Genomic DNA, 23903 nt, shown 5'->3' with positions numbered 1-23903 from the left:
CTTTCTTCAAGATTCATTTCAATCATTTTATGGCCCAGGACAACTCACCTTGTGCCAATGTTTTCTCAGAATGCATGTTGTAGGTGAGGGGTCTGGTGCCAGTCTCTGAGTTTTGAAAGATTTCCTTTCTCTAATCAGCAGACTGCTAGTAGCTAAAGCATCTGGCTAAAGACTAGCAGGGGGGCACTCTTTCTGCCCCCTTCTGATGTCTATGTCAGAATCTTTCTCAATCTCTTCTATACTTTAGTAAAACGTTATTACACAAAAATTCTGAGCAATGAAGCCTCATCACTGGCCCCGGATTGAAGTCTTCTCCTCCAGAGACCAAGAATCCCGGCATCTTTCATGGCTCAGCAACAACCTTTCACTATGAACATTGAACTGCATGTATCTTTTTGAATTATAATTTTCTCTGGATATCTGTCTATATGCCTAGGAGTAGAATTGCTGGATCATGTGGTAGCGCTATATTTATATATTTTTAAATTTATTTATTTTTTAATTGAAGGATAATGGCTTTACAGAATTTTGTTGTTTTCTGTCAAACCTAGACATGAATCAGCCATAGGTATACATATATCCCCTCCCTTTTTAACCTCCCTCCCATCTCCCTCACCATCCACCTCTCTAGATTGGTACAGAGACCCTGTTTGAACTTCCTCAGACATACAGCAAATTCCAGTAGGCTGTCTATTTATGTTTAGGTTTTGAGGGAGCCTCCATACTGTTCTTCATACTTGCTGCACTAATTTACATTCCCATCAAGAGTGTAGGACAGTTTCTTTTTCTCTATACTCTCATCAGCATTTATTATTTGTAAACTTTTTAATGATGGCCATTCTGACTGATGTGAGGTAATACCTCATTAGTTTTGATTTGCATTTCTCTAATAATTAGCAAATTTGAACATCTTTTTATGTGGCTATTAGCTATCTGTATGTCTTCTTTGGAGAAATGTCTGTCTAGGTTTTCTGCCCTTTTTTTTAGTTGGGTTGGGTTTTTTTTTTACATTAAGCTGTATGAGCTGTTTATTTTTAAAATTGATCTCTTGTCAGTAGCATCATTTATGTTTTCCTTTGCTGTGCAAAATTTTAATTAGGTCCCTTTTGTATGTTTTTGTTTTCATTTCCATTATTCTAGGAGATGGATCCAAACAAATTTTTTAAATATTTTATTATATATATATATATATATTTAAATTTTTATTTATTGATTTGTTTTGGCTCCACTGGGTCTTCGTTGCTGTGTGTGGGCTTTCTCTAGTTGTGGCAAGCAGGGGTTACTCTCTAGTTGAGGTGCTTGGGCTTCTCATTACAGCGGCTTCTCATTGCAGAGCCCTAGTGTAAACGGGCTTTAGTAGTTGTGGCACATGGGCTCAGTTGCCACATGGCATGTGGAATCTTCCCAGGCCAGGAATTGAACCTGTGTCCCTTGTATTGGCAGGTGGATTCTTAACCACTAGACCACCAGGAAAGTCCTCAAATGAATTTTGCTGCAATTTACATCAAAGAGTGTTCTGCTTAGATTTTCCACTAATAGTTTTATAGTATCCAGTCTTATATGTTGGTCTTTAATTCATTTTGAGTTTATTTTTGTATGTGATGAAGGAGAATGTTCTAATTTCATTCTTTTACATGTAACTGTACATTTTACCCAGCATTTGTAATACTTTTGATGTCTGTGGATTTAGTACTGATATACCCTCTTCCATTCATGGTTTTGGTAATTCGTGTCTTCTCTTTTGAAGTCTTGGTCAGTCTGGCTAATGACTTGTCATTTTTGTTAATGTTTTCAAAGAACCAACTTTTGCTATTTCTTTTGTTTTCCTGTTTTCTATTTTCATGGATTTATATTCTGATCTTCATCAAGTCTTTCTTTCTGCTTGTTTTGTGTTTAGTTTGCTCTCCTTTTCTAGTTTCCTGAGGTGGAAGCTTAGTTTATTCATTTTAAAACTTTACTTTTTTGGCCTTGGAGTACGGAATGAAGCAGGGCAAAGGCTAATAGAGTTTTGCCAAGAGAATGCACTGGTCATAGCAAACACCCTCTTCCAACAATACAAGAGAAGACTCTACACATGGATATCACCAGATGGCCAACACCGAAATCAGATTGATTATATTCTTTGCAGCCAAAGATGGAGAAGCTCTATACAGTCAGCAAAAACAAGACCGAGAGCTGACTGTGGCAATTTAGACTTAAACTGAAGAAAGTAGGGAAAACCACTAGACCATTCAGATATGACCTAAATCAAATCCCTTATGGCTATACAGTGAAAGTGAGAAATAGATTTAAGGTGCTAGATTTGATAGACAGAGAGCCTGATGAACTATGGACGGAGGTTCGTGACATTGTACAGGAGAAGGGATCAAGACCATCCCCAAGAAAAAGAAATGCAAAGAGGCAAAATGGTTGTCTGAGGAAACCTTACAAATAGCTGTGAATAGAAGAGAAGTGAAAAGCAAAGGAGAAAAGGAAAGATATTCCCATTTGAATGCAGAGTTCCAAAGAATAGCCAGGAGAGATAAGAAAGCCTTCCTCAGTGATCAATGCAAAGAAATAGAGGAAAACAACAGACTGCGAAAGACTAGAGATCTCTTCAGGAAAATTAGAGATATAAAGGGAACATTTCACGCAAAGATGGGCTTGATAAAGGACAGAAATGATATGGACCTAACAGAAGCAGAAGATATGAAGAAGAGGTGGCAAGAATACACAGAAGAACTGTACAAAAAAGATCTTGATGACCCAGACAATCACAATGGTGTGATCACTCACCTAGAGCCAGATATCCTGGAATGTGAAGTCAAGTGGGCCTTAGAAAGCATCACTACAAACAAAGCTAGTAGAGGTGATGGAATTCCAGTTGAGCTATTTCAAATCCTGAAAAATGATGCTGTGAAAGTGCTGCACCCAATATGCCAGCAAATTTGGAAAACTCAGCAGAGGCCACAGGACTGAAAAGGTCAGTTTTCATTCCAATCCCAAAGAATGGCAATGCCAAAGAATGCTCAAACTACTGCACAGTTGCACTCATTTCACACGCTAGTAAAGTAATGCTCAAAATTCTCCAAGACAGGCTTCAGCAATATGTGAACCGTGAACTTCCAGATGTTCAAGCTGGTTTTAGAAAAGGCAGAGGAACCAGAGATCAAATTGCCAACATCTGCTGGATCATCGAAAATGCAAGAGAGTTTCAGAAAAAACATCTATTTCTGCTTTATTGACTACACCAAAGCCTTGGACTGTGTGGATCACAATAAAGTGTGGAAAATTCTGAAAGAGATGCGTGTACCAGACCACCTGACCTGCCTCTTGAGAAACCTATATGCAGGTCAGGAAGCAACAGTTAGAACTGGACATGGAACACCAGATTGGTTCCAAATCAGAAAAGGAATACATCAAGGCTGTATATTGCCACCCTGCTTATTTAACTTATATGCAGGTACATCATGAGAAACGCTGGGCTGGAGGAAGCCCAAGCTGGAATCCAGATTGCCAGGAGAAATATCAATAACCTCAGATATGCAGATGACACCACCCTTATGGCAGAAAGTGAAGAAGAACTAAAGAGTCTCTTGATGAAAGTGAAAGAGGAGAGTGGAAAAGTTGGCTTAAATCTCTACATTCAGAAAACTAAGATCATGGCATCCAGTCCCATCACTTCATGGCAGATCAATGGGGAAACTGTGGAAACAGTGACAGACTTTATTTTTCTGGGCTCCAAAATCACTGCAGATGGTGACTGCAGTCATGAAATTAAAACATGCTTACTCCTTGGAAGGAAAGTTATGACCAACCTAGACAGCATATTAGAAAGCAGAGACATTACTTTGCCAATAAAGGTCCATCTAGTCAAGGCTATCGTTTTTCCAGTCGTCATGTATGGATGTGAGAGTTGGACTATAAAGAAAGCTGAGCGCAGAAGAATTGATGCTTTTGAACTGTGGTGTTGGAGAAGACTCTTGAGAGTCCCTTGGACCACAGGGAGATCCAACCAGTCCATCCTAAAGGAGATCAGTCATTGGAAGGACTAAAGGACTGATATTGAAGCTGAAACTCCAATACTTTGGCCACCTGATGCGAAGAGCTGAGTCCTTGGAAAAGACCCTGATGCTGGGAAAGATTGAGGGCAGGAGGAGAAGGGGATGACAGAGGATGAGATGGTTGGATGGCAACATCGACTCGATGGACATGGGTTTGGGTGGACTCTGGGAGTTGGTGATGGACAGGGAGGTCTGGCGTGCTGCGGTTCATGGGGTCGCAAAGAGTCGGACACGACCGAGCGACTGAACTGAACTGAACTGAACCCTGACACCATTGCTTTGTTTTCTTCCCCTATAGTTTTGCTTTTTCCAGAATGTCATAGAATTGGAGTCATACAATATGTAGTATTTGGAGGCTGGCTTCTTTCTCTTAGCATAGCACAGTTGAGACTTACAGCAATTGTGTGAATTAACGGTTAATTCCTTTTTATTGTTGGATATTATACCATCATATGGGTATGCCACAGTTTATTTATTCATCCTTTGGAGGACATCCAAGAAGTTCCCCACATTGGTCTCTCTTGGGTAAAGTTGCCATAATCATCCATTTACAAGGATTAGGGGGAACTAAGTTTGCATCTCTCTGGAATAAATACCTAGGAGTGGGACCACTGGACGACGTGTAAGTTTATATTTAATTGCCAGGCTATATTCATACTGGTTTTTGCTTTGTGGATTTTGAAGCTGTTTTGTTTGGTGCCTGCACATTTCAGATTGTTTGCCTTGGTTGGTTGTTTGGTGAATTACATTGTAATTGGTGTTCATTACATAACATCTATCATTACATAACATCTCTCTTAATCCATGGTAATTCCCTTTGCTCTGAAGTTGACTGTATCTGATGTGGGTCTCATGGAGATATCATATTATTGAATCTTATTTTTTAACCCATTCTAGTAATCAGTGCCTTTTAGTTGATAAACTGTTTGGCATTAATGGAGTTATTGATATGTTTGGGTTTAGGTTAACAAAGTTATTATTTGTTTTTCCTTTATTCTCCTTTTTGTCTGTTTCTCATTTCTGTCTTTCTTTGGAATACTTTACTTTAATAATTTTTAGTATTCCACTTTAATTTAGTTTTTATTCTCTTTGTTAATTTCTCTAGAAATTACGATAGTCATACTTATCTTTTCACAGTCTCTGTAGAATTTTACCACTTAATGTGAAATGTAGAAACCTTACAACTACATAGTTCCCTTGACTTTCCCCCTTTATTTGTAAGTTTCTTATGTATTACATGCACATACACTGAGAACTCCATCAGACAGTTATTATTTTTGCTTTTAATCATTGTATACATTTTATAGAAATGACCACAAAATGAATAATCGATTATATTTTGCCCACACCTTTGTCATTTCCGTTGCTTCTCATTCTTGAAGCTCTAAGTTTCCTTTTCAGATCATTCGCCTCTTGTCTGAGGAACTTCCTTTAGCGTTTTTATAGAGCAGTTCTAGTGACTAATTCACTTTGTTCCCCCTCATCTGAGAATATCTGTATTTCATTTTCATTCTCAAAGGTTATTTATGCTGGATGTAGCATTCTGAGTTAACAGTTCTTTTTTCACATCCTTTAAAAATATTATGGCTCTCTGATTTCTGATGAGAAATCTACAGTTATTCAAATCATTGTTCTTTTATTCATAAATGCAGTGATTTTCCCCAGCTGTTTTCAAGATTTTTGCTTGTATTTGGTTTTCAGCTGTTTTATTGTAATATGTCTGGGATTGGATTTTTTTTTAATTTGGATTTGCTTTGAGTTTCTTGAATCTATGAGTTTGTCTTTCACAAAATTTGGTGAGATTTCAGCTATTATTGCTTCCATCTTTTTCCACACTAGAGTTTTCTCTTGGAACTCTGATGGGATAAATGGTCAACAATTTTTTGACACTTTTCACAGGTCCCTGAGTCTCTTAATTTCTTTCAGTACTTTCCCTTTGATGTTCAAATTAGATAATTTCTATTGATTTCTCTGGAAGGTCCGTGACTCTCCTTTGTCATCTCCATTCTGCTGTTGAGCCTGTCTAGTTAATATTTTTGTTTCAGTTATTATATTTTCATTTCTAAAATTTTCATCTGATTCTTCTGTATACCTTTTATTTCATTGTTGATACTTTCAACATTTTTAGTTGTTTGACCTTACTTCTAGGAGTATGGTTATAACATCTTCTCTATCTGGTCATTCTAACATTTTTGTCATCTGAGAGTTGACATATGCTAATTCTCTTTTCCCTTCTAAGTTGAGATGTTCCTGGTTGTTCATAAACCATGTAATTTTTATTGTAGTCTGGGCATTTGGAATATTATTATATGAAAATCTGGGTCTTGTTTAATTCTAAGGAGGTCAGTTTTTGTTTTTTTGTTTTATTTTAGCAGACAATTGATCTGGTTAAGTTCAGCCTTCAGGTACTTACTTCCTTGGGATGTGATCTAATATCAAGTCTGGGGTTTCAGAGCCTTTAAAATGCTATTTGGATCTTTCCAGCTATGCACCACTGTATGACATGTCTTTCAGTTCACTTCAGTTTAGTTGCTCAGTTGTGTCCTACTCTTTGCGACCCCATGGCACACCAGGCCTCCCTGTCCATCACCAACTCCCAGAGTTTACTCAAACTCACATCCGTTGAGTCTGTCACACTGCACGTCTTTCAGGCAATGTCCATTCAAATCCTTTGCTATTTTTTGATTGGTTATTTCTCTTATTATTGAGTTGTGAGGATTGTTTATATATTCTGGATGTAAGTACCCTTATCAGATACAGAATTTGCAAATATTTTTTCCAGTCCTGTGGGTTGTCTTTTCACATCCTATGTCCTTTGAATCAAAACTATTTTTGATTTTGATGAAATCCAATTTATCTGTTTTTTCATTGATCCCTTAGGCTTTTTTGGTACTGTGCCCAAAAATCTATTGCCTAGCCCAAGATCACAAATATCTACTTCTGTGTTTGAGTTTTATAGTATTAACTTTTATGAAATCTAGGATCCATTTTGAGTTAATTTTTGTGTACATTGTGAGGTTGGAATCCAACTTAAATCTTTTGAATGTTACTATCCAGTTGTCCAAGCATCATTTGTTGAAAATAACTTTCCTCCCACAGAATTGTCTTAACACAATTGTCATAAATCAGTTGGTCAACTGATTTATGCAAATACTCACTGTCTTAATTATTTTAGATCTTTAGCAAGTTTTAAGACCTCTCATTTTAAGATAGTTCTGGCTATCCTTGGTCCCTTGATAATCGTAAAGTCAGCTTAACAACTGCTTCAAAGAGCCAGCTGGGATTTTGATAGGGATATACTTAATCTGTACATCAATTTTAGGAGTGTTGCCATCTGATGATATTAAGTCTTCTGATCCATGAACATGGGATGTCTTTTAACAGCAGTATTGGAAGCTGGAAGACAGTGTATTAATAACTTCAGTATGCTCAATGCAGATACCTATAAATCTAAAATTCTATTCCCCCTATCTTTGCAAAATAAGGGGAAAAGAAGTCAGCATTTAGTGACAGAGCATAGATAAATCTTCAAAGTCTGTTGCTGCCAGGGAAAGCAGAAGGAGTGGCAACTGGAGGGATATATATATATATATATATATGATATATATATATATATATTCTGTTTTTAGGATGAGCAATTTGAAAGTATAATCAAGTAGAGGAGGAGAAATTGATGACACAGTAGGAATTAGAGGGATCATGTCCCTTGATAATTTTTAGTAGATGAAGGGGGTTATCCTACAAGGAAGGTAATGGGAGAGACATTGATGGGTGAGGGTATAGAAGCTGAAGGGTTGGTGATGGAAAGATCACAAAGTTCTCCACAGACCACTAAGTAGGCAGCAAAGGCACAAGATAAGACTGGAGAGGCTGTTTGGATACCTGAACGGAATAGAAAAGCATGAAATAGTCATCTTGCAGAATGGCAAAGTGAAATTTCTAAGGAAATATGACAGTTGACAGTTTTGAGTTCCTATCTGAGGTATATGGTATAAATTTGAAGAAATTTCAGTCATCAGCATTTTAAAATTTTTTCCAACAATGTTCAGATGCTTTGGTACAGTGCAGAGTAAGTGGAAGGGAAGGGAGGGGAGGACGAGCAAGATGTTAATACTGTTTATAAACACATGGCCATGTATTGAACCACAGTGTTTAGGCTGATCACTTAGAAAAGTGAGAACTTGAGGAGGAAGATGAAGTATGAAAAGTGACAGGACCAGCAGATTGGAAGTCCAGAGAAATGGCAGACTGACGGATACACAATGGATACCACATAGAAATTAGAAATTTTCTTTGGGACACTAAATAAGCTACTGAACAAGTTGTACTTAACTGTGGCTGCACATCATAGTCTTCTGGGGAACTTAAAAAAAAAAAAAATGTTGTCCGTGGGTTCCAACCCCATTGATCCAGAATTTCTGAGCATCTGTGGCTTTGAAAAGAGCACAGGTCATTCAGACATGCAGACGGAGCTGATAATGACTACAGCAGAGCCTGGAGTGCTGGGAGACCTTGGGACTGGAAGGCAGAGCTGCCACATTGAACAGCCCCCAATGGTACCACAGTCGTATAGCCCATGACAACCCTATTTGGCAGGTTGTAGCAGCTGAGAGCGTCTCTAATTGAGAACACATTGGAGCAGGAATAGACCCATTAGAGTCTTAGGGATTTAAAACATATCTGGAGCAGTGATTCTCAGCCCTGGGGAGGGGGAAGCTTGGAAAAAAATCTCAAAGCCAAGATGGCATCCCAGGTTAATCACATTAAAATCAGTGAAGCCCAGGCTAAATCAGGACTTTAAAAAACTCACATGACATTTTCATCATTCATCCAGAAGCCTTGTAGAGAGTGCTGTGCCATTTTTTTTAAGATAGGAAACACCGGATGGGGTGCAGTTTGGGGAGGAGATTTTATCATTTTATGCAGAGACTGCAGTATCTGTACTTCAACCAGGTGGAGATGTCAAAGAGGCAGTGCCAGGTCTGAAGCTAGAGAGACAAGGCTTAAGTTGAAGTGAGAAAACTCCCCCCAATTCTGGGTGAATTGTTGATTGCTGTATATTTTTAAAGCATATTAGCCTGGGTATGTTCTGATGAAATCCCTAGTCTTTATAAATAACCACACATATGCACTCTGCTTTGAGCAATGTTCACAGAATTAGAGAGGGGAACACAGCTCTGGTATGGATGCAGGATGCTTATAAAATACAGTTGTAAGAGAGTGTTGAGGAAGGATGGGTTCTGTAGAGTTTATCTGATCATACATACTAATTTCATACGTTGGTAGATAAAAGACTCATAGTTTGGTAAAAGACTCAGGCTCCTACAAAATCAGTGCAGACTCAGACCAGCTGAGTCCCCTGACCTACATGGCAGCATTATCCTTGACCATGTGCCCAGAGGGAAATGATGGCATACTTGGGCAGGAGAGGAGCTGTTGTTTCTTGTTTTTGTGGAGTTTTTGGTATGAAAAACAGATTGCTGTTTTTCTTCATTCAAATTGTACTCTCCCATTCCCACATTTCTAGATAGATTTAAGAGGAAGTTGCCATCTCAAAGCAGTTTTGGAACTTGACAGCATGACCTTTTAGGTTGATAATTTACCAACTTTAAGCAAAAAACAAGCATGTGGGGATTTATATAAAATAAAAATCTAAGACATTACTTTTTGTGTGTTCCATTAAAGTTCTTCAGATGTACTTCAAACCATTTGGCACAGTGTGTATGTTTGCAGTTGTTTCAGGGGCGCATCTGGACATTGTTTTGGGTGCTTGCCTTACTGTCTGAAGGATCATCAGTGGGTCAGCTGCATTTGTGGGAGCTGCTCTGCATAATCATTTATTTTCACGAGCTATGTCTTTACAAAGGCTCAAAACATTCTGAAGTTATCTTAAAGGTCTTCCTCAGTAAATTCTAAGTTATCATGTAAAATATTATTTTGCCCAGATGATGGTAAGTACATTTAGAAAGTGAACTGACATTTTGTAGTGAATTTACATTTATGCCTCAGAGCCAGGGTACATGGTACAATACCGGGAAAAATGTTGCAACAGACCAGAAGTGACCAGGAGGCTTGTTTCCCAAACTCCATCTTACATTGTTGTTTAGTCTCTCTGTCTCATCTGTCTGCATTCCTGGGGTTACCTGAAATAATGTTTCAATCCCTTGGACCATCGTGTTCCAGTGGCAGCAAGGGCAGTAGCGCTAAGAGGGATGCAGTAAGATCTAACCTCTGTCACATCCTCTCTCTGTGCCAGGCACCCTTGATTACCTTATTTTATCTCTTCAGTAAAGGAGAAGTGGCACTCTATAAGGAAAGTGCCATTTCCATCCTCATCTCGCCCAGGTTTTAGGGCAGAAGAGTTAGAACCTTGGCCGTATTTACTCCAGTGTGAGTCGCAGAGATTCAGCGCCTGGAGATGAAGCCTTAACAGATCTGCTTCTGTCCCAGACAGGAGCAGGAGATGGGACGTAGGGGTAAATACGGTGCCACAGGAAGGCTTTTGTATGTTTAGCTGCTGAATGGTTTTCTGTGCTGTTATCCTAATTTATAGTTTCATGAGCACAATTAACTTTTTCATAAATTTTATTTTGATATAATTCTGCATATACAGAAAAGTTGCAAGAGTAGTAGAACTCCCATATATATTTTACCCATATACATCAATTACAGCCATATGTTTACTTCATTTGTACCCTTCCTCATTCCCTTCCTTTATCTATATAATATAATAAGTTGTATATGTATATATACACACACACACACACACATGCCATGCTTAGTCACTCAGTTGTGCCCAACTCTGCAACATAGACTGTAGCTTGCCAGGCTCCTCTGTCTGTGGGATTCTCCAGGCAAGAATACTGGAGTATATAGCCATTCCCTTCTCCAGGGAATCTTCCTGATCCAGGGATCAAACCCAGGTCTCCTGCATTGCAGGCGATTCTTTATTATCTGAGCCACCAGGGAAGCCCATATATGTTAAGTATCTGTAGATATATGAGCATATATTTTATATATATTTATCTGTTAGCAGTTTTTCTGAACTATTTGAGACATAGAGATATCAAGCCCATTTATCATGAAAAACTTAAGTGTGTATTTCCTGAAAGAAGCCATTATCTTACATAACAACAGTACAATTACTAAATTCAGAAATTTTAACATTGGTATAATTCTGTTATCTAATCCATAGTCTAGACTCAATTTTATAAATTCTCCCAGTAATTTCCTTTATAACTTTATTTTTCTGGTCGAAGGTTTAATTCAGGATCTTAGATTACACTTAATTGTATGCTTTTTAAATCTGGAACATTTCCTAAACCTTTATATATCTTGATATTTTCAAGAGTATAGACCAGTTAATTTGTAGAATGTTCCCCAGTTTGGGTTCGCTGAGGTTTTTTGATTATTAGTCAGATTATGCATTTTTTTCAATAATCCCTCAGAAATAGTCCTCCATCCTTCCTAATCTTTTATATCAAAGACATGTAATATTGACTTCTCTCTTTACTGGTTATGTTAACTGGTCACTTGGTTATGTAACTAGGTTTCTCCCCTGTAAAATTAGTGTTTCCCCTTTGTAAATTAGTAGGATTTTTCTCATCAAAGTTTTGTCTACTGGTTTTAGCACCCTTTGATGAACTTCTCTCTCTGTCACTTGTCTTATGTTGACATCTTCTGTATGGAAGAGCTGTACCTTCTCCATTTATTTGTTCATCTATTTCTATGGACTTATAGATCTTATTTTAGCTAGTGAGTTTTATTCTGTTGCTTCCATCATTCATTTTAATGCTCAGATTGCCCCAGATTTGACTGATAGAGGATTCCTTCAACCAAGCTCGAGTCCTTTGGATTTGTACCCAGTTATTTTAACACTTCTTTTCTTTCCTTTATGACAAGGTATTCCAAGATCCTCATTTGATGATGCTTCATCTCAGAAATCAGCCTTTTTTTGAAGTCCTATTTCCATTTATTAGAGAATGTTATTTCTAAATGAAGACATAGGTACTGGATGTGCTCATTGCTTCTAGGCCTTTGCAGAATTAAGAAATGTGTATATACATGTGGAACTACTTATCCATCATGGGCTTCCCTTGTGGCTCAGCTGGTAAAGAATTCTCCTGCAATGCAGGAGACCTGGGTTGGGAAGATCCTCTGGAGAAGGGAAGGGCTACCCACTCCAGTATTCTGGCCTGGAGAATTCCATGAACTGTACAGCCCATGGGGTCGCAAAGAGTCGAACACGACTGTGACTTTCACTTCACTTCACTTATCCGTCTATCAGAAAAACAAGAGTTTATATTAATCCTTTCAACCAATCAGCACTACTCTTTCCATATTTGTAACTCCTTTAACCAGTAGTGGGATAGCTTGCTTTCAGTTCCCTTAATACATTTACTTATTTGCTCAAATCTAGAATACATGGAAAGTGGTATCAGAATTGCCATTAAATACCAAAGGGAAAAAATAAACCAACTAACTATAGTTTGGTATTTGTGTGGGAATATTTTTAGGTAAAATAAGTGAAATTCACATTCTAATTCCACAGCTCAGTAAATTCAGACAAGTGCATGTACTCATGTAAATTAAACCTCTCTCAAGATATTGAAGTTTCACATCACTGTGATTTGCCTCAGTCAGTATCCTCTTATTGTTGTTCAGTCACTGATTGTGTCCGACTCTTTGCAACCCCATGGACTGCAGCATGCCAGGCTCCTCTGTCCTCCACTATCTCCCTGAGTTTGCTCAAATTCATGCCCATTGAGTCAGTGATGTTATCTAACCATCTCTGCCACTTTCTTCTCCTTTTGCCTACCCTGTCTTTGCCAGCATCAACGTCTTTTTCACTGAGTCGGCTCTTCATATCAGGTGGCCAAAGTATTGGAGCTTCAGCTTCAGCATCAGTCCTTCCAATGAATATTCAGGACTGATTGCCTTTAGGATTGACTGCTTTGATCTCCTTTCAGTCTAAGGGAGTCTTCTCCAGTACCACATTTTGAAAGCATCAATTCTTTGGTGGTCAGCCTTCTTTACGGTACAACTCTCACATCCATACATGCCTACTGGAAAAACCATAACTTCTTCAGCAAAGCAGTGTCTTTGCTTTTTAATATGCTGTCCAGGTTTGTCATAACTTTTCTTCCAAGGAGCAAGTGTCTTTTAATTTCATGGCTGCAGTCACTGTCCATAGTGATTTTGGACCCAAGAAAATAAAATCTGTCACTGTTTCCACTTTTTCCCCTTGTATTTGCCATGAAGTGATCAGGCTGGATGCCATGATCTTGAAAGTGAAAGCAAAAGTCGCTCAGTTGTGTCCTACTTTTTAGGACCCCATGGACTATACAGTCCATGGAATTCTCCAGGCCAAAATACTGGAGTGGGTAGCCTTTCCCTTCTCCAGGGGATCTTCCCAACCCAGGGATCAAACCTAGGTCTCCCACATTGCAGGCAGATTCTTTATCAGCTGAGCCACAAGGGAAGCCATGATCTTAGTTTTTTTAAATTTTGAGTTTCAAGCCAGCTTTCTTGCTCTCCTTTTTCATCTTCATCGAGTTGATCTTTAGCTCCTCTTCACTTTCTGCCATTAGAATGGTATCATCTATGTATCTAAGGTTGTTGATATTTCTCCCCTAGAGGCAACCATTTTTCTAAACTTTTTTTAGTGTAGATTTGTCTTGCTAAGTCTGAAACTTCATGTAAAAGGAACTATGCAGTTTGATTTCTCTTATTTGCAGCTTTTGTGAGGTTCACCCACATGGCTTCATGTAGCCAAAGTTTATCCCATTTTATTATTGACTAGTAAGTATTACCCATGGAGGAGGGCACAGCAAACCACTCCAGTATTCTTGCCTGTAGAAGAATCCCATTAACAGAGGAGCCTGGTGGGCTACAGTCCATAGGGTCTCAAAGAGTCGGACACGACTGAAGCGATTTAGTGTGCAGTAAGTATTACTTTGTAAAACTATACCAAAATTAGTTATCCATTCTCTTCTTGATTGACATCAGATTGTGATATTGTGAATATTGTGGCTTTGATCATTCTTTTACACAACTTTGTGTGGACACATGTTTTCATCCTCTTAGATAAATATCTACAAATGGAACTGCTAGATGATAAGGTCAGTGTGTGCTTAGTTTTGTAGAAGAGTACCAAATATTTACCAAATTAGCTTCATTATCTTTATAATCCCTCCAGGATTATGAGAGAATTCTAGGTGCTCCACATCCCTGCCAACATTTGATGTCAGAGTTTTAAATTTGAGCCATTCTACTTGGTATCACATAGGGTATCTCTCTGTGGTTTTAACTCCTGATAACTAGTGATATTGAGCACATTTTCATGCACTTATTGGCAGTTCTGTATATTCCTTTGAAGTTCCTTTACCAATCTTTTGTCTGTTTTTTTTTTTAAGTCGGTTGTCTTTTCAATGTTGTCATAGAAGTTTTTGAAAGATTCTGCAAGTAAGTCCTTTGTCAGGCATATGTCTTATGGATATTTTTCCTAGTTTATGATTTGTCTTTTTTTCTAAATAGTGTTTTTGATGAGTTGATATTTTGAATTTTGATAAAGCCTAATATATTGATTTTTTCTTTTTCATGATTGTTGCTGTATGTAGCTTAAGAAATCTTTACCTTCCCCTAGGTTGGGGAGATATAATCCTACATTTTATTCTAAAAATTTTATAGCTTTAGCTTTAATGTTTAGTTTTGTGATCCATCTTGAATTAATTTTTATGTGTGGTATTAGGTAGGGTTGAGGCACATTATTTTTCCATATGAAAATGTAGCTCTTCCCTATACCATCTGTTGAAATATTTCTTTTCACCATTGAATTGCTTTGGCACATTTGTGGGTCTGTTTCCAGATCCTCTGTTTGGTCCCACTGATCTGTATATCTGTCTTCACATATATATCATTTTTATTACTATAGCATTGTGGTAATTCTTGAAATTTTATAAGACTTCCATCTTTAGTCTTTATCAAGATAATCTTATCTATTCTTGGTCAGTTGAATTTTCATTTAATTTTTAGATTTATCAGTTTCTATAAAAATGCTGCTGATATTTTTAAATAGAATTTCACTGAATCTACAGATCAATTTTAGGAGAACTGACCATGAGAGTAACCCTCTGAATCCTTAAACATGGTATATTGCTCTATTTGTTTAGGTCTTCTCTAATTTCTCTCAACAAAGTTTTATGTTTCAGTGTAAAAAGTCTTGGTATTTCTTACTAAATTTATTCGTAAGTATTTTTTCCAAAGTCATTGTAAATTGATTTAGTTTAATTGCACCTTCCGACTGTTTACTGCTAATATATACAAATACAAATGATTCTTTGTATATTAGCCTTGTAACTTGCAGTCTTGCTAAATGCATTTATTTGTTATAGAGTTCTTAGAATTTGCTGTTCTGATATTCATGTCATCTGCAAAAATAGAAGCTTTTTCTTTTTAACCTTTTTTCCTTATTTCACTGGCTAGGATCTATCCAGGTGTTCAGACTGAATATGCTTACCTTAGTCCTAATTTTAGGGGAAAGCAGTTTAATATTATACCATAAAGTCTGATGATAGGTATAAGATTTTTTTTTTTATGTTATTTCTTTTTTTTTTTTTTCCAGTGGGTTTTGTCATACATTGATATGAATCAGCCATGGATTTACATGTATTCCCAATCCCGATCCCCCCTCCCACCTCCCTCTCCACCCGATTCCTCTGGGTCTTCCCAGTGCACCAGGCCGGAGCACTTGTCTCATGCATCCCACCTGGGCTGGTGATCTGTTTCACCATAGATAGTATACATGCTGTTCTTTTGAAATATCCCACCCTCACATTCTCCCACAAAGTTCAAAAGTCTGTTCTGTATTTCTGTGTCTTTTTCTGTTTTGCATATAGGGTTATCGTTATCCACTTTCTAAATTCCATATATATGTGTTAGTATGCTGTATTGTCTTTATCTTTCTGGCTTACTTCACTCTGTATAATGGGGCTCCAGCTTCATCCATCTCATTAGAACTGGTTCAAATGAATTCTTTTTAAGGGCTGAGTAATATTCCATGGTGTATATGTACCACAGCTTCCTTATCCATTCGTCTGCTGATGGGCATCTAGGTTGCTTCCATGTCCTGGCTATTATAAACAGTGCTGCGATGAACATTGGGGTGCACGTGTCTCTTTCAGATCTGGTTTCCTCAGTGTGTATGCCCAGAAGTGGTTGCTGGGTCATATGGCAGTTCTATTTCCAGTTTTTTAAGAAATCTAAATGTAAGACCAGAAAATATAAAACTCCTAGAGGAGAACATAGGCAAAACACTCTCCGACATAAATCACAGCAAGATCCTCTATGACCCACCTCCCAGAATATTGGAAATAAAAGCAAAACTAAACAAATGGGACCTAATGAAACTTAAAAGCTTTTGCACTACAAAGGAAACTATAAGCAAGGTGAAAAGACAGCCCTCAGATTGGGAGAAAATAATAGCAAATGAAGCAACAGACAAAGGATTAATCTCAAAAATATACAAGCAACTCCTGCAGCTCAATTCCAGAAAAATAAATGACCCAATCAAAAAATGGGCCAAAGAACTAAACAGACATTTCTCCAAAGAAGACATACAGATGGCTAACAAACACATGAAAAGATGCTCAACATCACTCATTATTAGAGAAATGCAAATCAAAACCACAATGAGGTACCATTACACGCCAGTCAGGATGGCTGCTATCCAAAAGTCTACAAGCAATAAATGCTGGAGAGGGTGTGGAGAAAAGGGAACCCTCTTACACTGTTGGTGGGAATGCAAACTAGTACAGCCGCTATGGTATAAGATTTTTTAATATAAATGTACCAGCACTGAGGTGCCTGGGTTGGAGTTGCGGAGGGGTGCGGCTGTTGCAGTGTTGACTTTTCCAGTTGGTTCTCTATGCTGCCTGAGGTGCTAGAGCCAATTACCTACTGTGCAGGCATTGGAAAGCTCCAAGGCATCTCAGCTGGTCCACAGCCCCAGCGCCCATGGTCCAGCTCACTCCTGTCCTCTACAAGGCCTACCATGGAGGCCACTTAACCATCCGCCTTGCCCTGGGTGGCTGTACCAAATGGCCTTTTCACCACATTGTGGCTTCCCCCAACAAGTGTCCCATGGATGGCCATTTCATGGAGCAGCTGGGCTCCTATGATCCACTGTCCAGTAGTTATGGAAAGAAACTCATTTCTCTCAACCTGGACCAGATCTGGCATTGTATTGGTTGTGGAGCCCACCTCTCTAAGCCTGTGGAAAAGCTTCTGGGTCTTTCTGGCTATTTCCCTCAGCATCTGACGGTGGTCACAAATGCTGAGAGGTTGTGACAGAAACAGGCATGAGAAGTCCTCTTAGCTGCTCAGAAAACAGATACAGAGGCTACAGAAACAAGAGAATTGACTTCAGTGAACATAACAGTGGGAACAAGGTCGAAGTCCTCTTAAAATATTTGTGTGAAGTTCTTAATTTTATTATATTTATAGGGCTATAAATAGAATTAAGTAAAAAAGCAATAATAATATTGTCTATTAATTTTTTAACAGTTATAGCACTACTCAAAATTTCTATTATTTAACATCAATTTTGAGGACTTCCATGGTGGCTCAATGGCTAAGACTTTGCACTCCCAATGTAGGGGACCTATGTTCTATCCCTGGTCAGGGAACTAGATCCCACATGCTGCAACTAAGAGTTTACATGCCCCAACCAAGACTCTGTGCAGCCAAATAAATAAAAATAAGTATTTTTAAAAATAGGTCAATTTTAGTAATTTTATTTTTGTATTTTTGAATTTGTCCACTTTGTCTGTATTTGCCAATTTATTTGCATAGTATAAGTTTATCAATAATATTTTTCTTTTCATGAAACTGTTGATTTTGTTGATCCTATCTACCATCTATGTGTTTTGGTCTTTATCATGATCTTCCTTTTAATTCATTTATTTTGCTGATTTTTTCTCCCCCTTTGAAATGGCTGCTTGGCTCATGAATTTCTGGTCCTTTTTATTTTCTCACTATGCACTGAAAGCAATGAAACCCCCTCTAACTATTGCTTTTACTATATCCCACAAGTTTTGATAGGAAATATTTTGATTCATTTAGTTCAAAATCTTTTATTGTTTCAGTTTTGATTTTTCTTTCACTCTTATTTATTTCATCTTATTTTTCATAGGGTTTCCCTGATAGCTCAGGTGATTTTTCCTATTGACTTTACTTACATTTTTGAACATTTAACTATGAAAATATAAAATATCTATTAATGTATACAGAATAATATAATGAATCCCCATGTACCCATCTTTTATGACTATCCAGTCATGTCCAAACTTGTTTTTTCTTGCCTACTGCTACTTCAGCCTCCTATATTATTTTGGAACAAATCCTGTGGCTATTTGTATGGGTTGAATTTTTTAACTATATGGGAATTTGCTAGTTATCTGACTTGTTTCTTTAGAGAACATTGTAAGTTCATCATTTGAAATTTCTTGTGATATTCTTTACATCCCAAAATGTAAGAGATATTTTGTTAATGTCCCATGCATACTAAAAACAGTTTGTATTCTGCAGCTCTTGAAGGTATAATTCTATATGTCAAATAGGTGAAGTTTGTCAAAAGTACATTCAAATTTTTAATGTCCCCACTCATATTTGACCTGATCATTAGGAAGTAATTCTCATTATCACTAGTAAATGCTTCTACCTCTCATATTAACAGAGCTACACCAGTTTTCTGGTGATTATAATTTGCATAGTGTATTTCTTACCTTACCTTTAAAATTTCATCTTTTCTATATCTTTACACATAGGAAAGCTTTTATAAATAGTATATTGTTGAATTTTGTATTCAGTCTGCCAATTTATTGCCTTTAACTGAAGCATCTGGTGTCTTTACATTTAATTTAATTAGTGACACATTTAGGTTTAAATCTACTCATCTCATCTTGTGCTTCTTTACTTGTTTTACATCTGCTCCCCTCGCCCCCTGCCTTGTTTATTGCCTTCTTTTGGATTCTTTTTCAAATCGATTTTTCAAAATATATCAAGAATTCAACCCTTCTCACCACCCCCACTGCTGCTGTCCCGCCCAGACCATCTCCTCCTTCCTCTGGGTGAGGCGGTGGCCTCCTGACTCATCTCCCTGCTTCTGTCCTTCCTCCCACTCCCCGCCCTCCCCCGGCCATCTGCTCACTAAGCAGCAGCCAAGTGAGCCTCTTAGCGTGTCAGCTAGTTCCCCTCCCTACAAAGCCTGCCTTGGCTCCTGGCTGGAGTGAGCGCTGTCCGAGGTGCTTAGGGGACTGTCATGGCCTGGGGGACTCAGTGCTGCCCAGCTGCCATTGCCCCATGTGCTTGAGATACGTGACCACCTGCAGGTCCTCTGACAGTACGGAGCCCCTCCCTCCTCTCCCCGGGCTGGACCTTCTCACCCTGTCATGCACATGGCTTACCTCTTCCACGCCCTTGTTCCAGAATCACTTTTCCCCGTGACGTCTGCCCTGACCACGCCTCGCCCTCCACCTGCTCTTGACCCTGTCCTGCTCTCTCTTAGGAGTCCGCTCCCTCTGTTGCCCTGTACAGTGCGCCAGTTACGGGCCACGTGCTGTGTCTCTGCCTCTGTTAGAAAAGAAGCCCCTGGGGGGGTGGGTCTCTGCCCTTTTGTTTAGGAACATATCAAGGCCCTGAAACAGAGCCTGACCCAGGGTAGGCACTCAGAAGTTACTGGTGAAGATATGTGGGAATTTATTTTTTCCCTTGTAATTATTTGAAAGTTACATGCACTTATGTCTCTTATTTTAATGTTACCATGGAAACGACAGTGTGCATACTTAACGACTCAAAGTCTCAAGTTAACCAATGCTGTTACTTTTCCTTCTGGGCTTTACAATGACCTGTAAACACTTTTAAGATACTCCATTTACTTTAAGTTTTATTTTTTGTGTGTTTTTTTGTTTGGGGGGTGGGGGGTGTTTACTTTTTGAGGAAGAAGCAGAATCAAAGTATGAAAATGCAGTTGTTTTGTGGAAAACTGGATCCAGTATTTGAAGTGTGTGACTGAGACATGGGCCTCAAATTCGCCTTTTGATAGAAATCAGGTGTTTGTCAGTTCTTTGGCTTCACACATTCATGAGCATCATGAGGGCCTTCAGTGGCTTCCAAAGACAACTGGTTCCAGGTGAGTGGCATAAAAATACCTGTGATATTTGTAGATCCCACACTCACAAGTTTCCCTTTGAGAAGTCTTGGCTGCTCCTCAGGAATGAATGTTGTACCAGTCCCTGGTCTTTCTGAAGCCCTCACCCAGGGGTTAGCCCCCCTCCCAAGCGGTCCTCAGCCTCCCTGAGGACCACTGCACTTAGCATCTGATCACAATGTGGCATTTGTAGAAGCCTGGCATGAGTGTGGGAGTGATTTCAGCGAGCCTGGGAGGTGTAAATGAAAGTTTAAAATCCTCAACGGAGGAACAATTCGAATAGTGTTAAAGCCAGGACGGTTTCTTGGCTTTTCCGCCCCCAGGCTGTCTGAGCACAAAGGCTAAAGGATGCAGGTGTCAGGGCCTGCCCTGACACCCACTCATCATGTCTGTGCCTCTCTGGACCACGGTCCAACTGTGGGGATCACATGCCATAGGCAGGCAGCAGTCAGCCTCTGCGTCCTGTCTCAGGAAGCACCATCTTGCTGGGGTTATGCTTTCGTTGGGCTGGATTTCAAAACTCACAATGAGCAGCACATTGCAAAGATACGCCACTGACAGTGCATATGCACACCACCATCAAGGACCTCAACAGTGGCCCAGCTCTGGCCCTTTCCTCCCAGGAAAGCGGTTGGTGTCCTCCTGGTGAGCAGATAATCTGCCTGAGTTGCCCAGGAAATAGGGCTCCCTGTGTTGCTCTATCAGGATGCCTCTAGGACCCTCTGAAGTTGTGGTGGACTGTTGGGGTGGTCCAGGGACCTAGAGCAACCCTGGTAAACCTTCCCCTCCTCTCTGATTAGGTCTGTATTCAACCACATTCCTCACTTCTCCACTTTACAGTAAGGATGCTGGTTATGGAGCTGGAAGATAATGGAGCAGTGCCTCTCATACCATGGAATCCTCATCATTTGCCCCAAAGCTGCCCCCTCCTCCTCCTGCACCTGTTCTGTGGTACAGGGGCTTGCCCACCTTCTCCTGAGGCTCAGCCTTTATTGGCTCTTCCTTAGCCAATTATCAGCTCCTTGAAATTCTCATTTAATGTGGCTTCTTGGGCAAATCAACACTTTCTGCAGAGATGTTCTCATTTATTTTTTATCACAAAAGTAATAGGAATTTTCCAGCCAGTGAAGCAATGAAAAGAATTTTTAAAATGTTATCGATGCCCCCAAATTTATACTTCCCTTCGCTAATAAGTATTGTGTATAAATTACTAGCTACACCTGTGAGCCTATTTATAAATATAGAAGAGCCTTTTGCACTTGTTTCTACACCAGATGTCAATGGTTCCATGCAATCCATATTACCGTGATGCTTCCTTTCCTCAGCACACTGTGTGTCGTTGGTGTCCTTCCAGATCGACAAATCAAGTCTGATTTATCTTTTTTAAATGTATGAATCCATCCAACTTATCTAGCTATTCTCTGTTGAGAAGCATTCTGATTTTCTCATTTTCTGCCACTTCAGACGTCTTTATTAAGTGTCATTGAGCACTGTCTAATATACTACTAGTTTTTATTTCTGTAAGATACATTTTCCAAAATGGGATCACTGAGTCAAAAAGCTCTTTATTTTGAACTTGAATTGCTATTTTCAAATGACTTTCCCAAAAGGGCTTAGAAATTTACATTCCTACAAAAAATGCAAAAGCATAAAGAGTTCCCTCAATCCCTTTGTGTCTGGATGTCATTGCCAGCTTCTTTGCCAGTCTGTCTGAAAATGATATGGTTTTGGAAATTTGCATTGTTTGTTCATGATTACTGCTCAGAGTGAGCATCTTTTTTATGCATTCTTGGCTTTCTGGATTTTTTTCCTATAAATTGCCTCTTCATGTCTTTTGCCTGAGTTTCTGTTGAGTCATTTTCCTTTATCTTAAGACTTTATTTAAAGGGATGTTAGCACTTTACTGAAATATGTGTTACAGCTATTTTTGTGTTGTTTGTTTTGCCATATTTTGAAATATTATCCTGTTAAGTATTTTTTATTATTTTCTTTATAATTACTGAGTATCTTGCATTGTTTAAGAAAGTCTTCCTCATGTCAAAGTCATACAGCTATTTAATATTTGAATACATTTTCTTGTGGTATGTTTACAGTTATATGTCTTACATTTATGTCTTTAATCTACCAGGAATTTACTTCTGTGTATGGGTGGGGTAGGGTGTAAGTTTGTTTCCTGTCAGATCCATTTACTAAGTAAACTATTCTTTACCCTGAGAGCTAAGGGCCAGATGGGTGTACACTGGTATCATAATGTATTGATTAGCACACTTTTATGGTAAAGCAAACCCTCCCTATTAGTCTGTTCTTTGGTTTTCTTGTCTGCTTTAAAAAAAAAAATAGATGTAAAGTGCTTAGGAGAGTGCCTCATTTTTTGTGTGGAAAATATTAAACCTCTATAAGTGTATACAGATCAGTAGTATACTGAATCCCCGTAGATTCAGCACCTGGTATCTGTAATTATCAAGTTGTGTCCGGTCCTTGATATTTTTCTATACCCTCACCCACTGCCACTTCAGCCATAAGTATAAAAAATGTTCACCGTAAAAAAAAAAAAAAAAAAAAATGTTCACCGTGTTTATTCATGTTACTACTATTCTTATCAGTTCATACTTTATACTTCAAAATAATGGCATTCAGTTCCCCCAAAATATGACATTGGAATTCTGGTTGACATTGTATTCCAGTTTTGCATTTGTTTTGAAGCAGTAATTTTATGATGTCATCATCCCCTGGGAGGCATGATCAGTGTTTCCGTGCTGTCCTGTCTCCATATCCCTGGCTTTCTATCCTCCTCTGGATGGCTGGGTCTGGAGGGCCTGTGCGTGTCTCTTCTTGAGTCCTCCTTGTCTTTCAGATGCTGAGCTTTGAGTTCTGAGTTCTTTTTCTGAGAGAACCCAGACAGCATCCATCTACCGTTGACTCCCAAGGTGACAGTTCCAGCTATGACTCTTAAATCATTCAGCAGACAGTGGTTGACGATTCAGCATGCCCTGGACAGACAGCAGTGAATCAGACAGATGTGACCTCTACTCCCTGATGAGCCAAGGTCACACTCAGAACAGTGAGCAAGAAGCTGCCCTGATCTGGTCAGTGCAGCCCAGGAAGGCTTCCTGGAGGAAGCAGTATTTAAGATGAATTCTGAAGGGCCAATAGGAATGAGCCAGGCAGTGGAGCAGAACATGAAAGTTGTGTAAGAGGAGACAGAAGGTGGGAGGAACTACAAGAAAAAGAAAGATCCTGTTTTTTGGGACTCAGAGAATGAGTAGCCCATGTTGATTGAGTCTGGGGATGTGGGTGGGGGTCACAAAGAGCTGGAATGTGCTGGGTTCAGGGGAGGGAGTACCAGCAGATACCATCATGACCATCATCAAGATCCATCCACTCTGCCCTGGACTCTGTGCTGAACCCTTGGGATGTATCCTATTTCACCCTTAGCAGTCAAACAAGATGAGATATAAAGAAGGCGTGCATGCTATGTCACTTAAGTCATGTCCAACTCTTTGCCACCCTATGGACTGTGGCTTGCCAGGCTTCTCAGTCCATGGGATTCTCCAGGCAAATATATCGGAGTGGGTTGCCATGTCCTCCAGAGGATCTTCCCGACCCAGGGACTGAACCCTCAAGAAGAAGCCAGGGCTCAGATAAATCACCCA

The 23903-nt window shown here is 39.1% G+C and overlaps 2 protein-coding genes across 5 annotated transcripts in view; both read left to right on the top strand.

The window, feature by feature from the left end:
- OTUD7A (OTU deubiquitinase 7A) overlaps positions 1 to 23903 on the top strand; it is a 381326-nt gene that overhangs the window by 114662 nt on the left and 242761 nt on the right. The gene's annotated exons all lie outside the window — the stretch shown is intronic.
- LOC122454939 (28S ribosomal protein S16, mitochondrial-like) lies at positions 17058 to 17507 on the top strand. Its single transcript, XM_043489593.1, is given in 1 exon segment — positions 17058 to 17507. A coding segment is annotated over 1 exon segment (450 nt).

The sequence above is a fragment of the Cervus canadensis genome, chromosome 17, assembly GCF_019320065.1.
Source record: "Cervus canadensis isolate Bull #8, Minnesota chromosome 17, ASM1932006v1, whole genome shotgun sequence".
In the NCBI taxonomy this organism is placed as follows: domain Eukaryota; kingdom Metazoa; phylum Chordata; class Mammalia; order Artiodactyla; family Cervidae; genus Cervus; species Cervus canadensis.
This window is presented reverse-complemented; position numbering and strand designations above follow the sequence as displayed.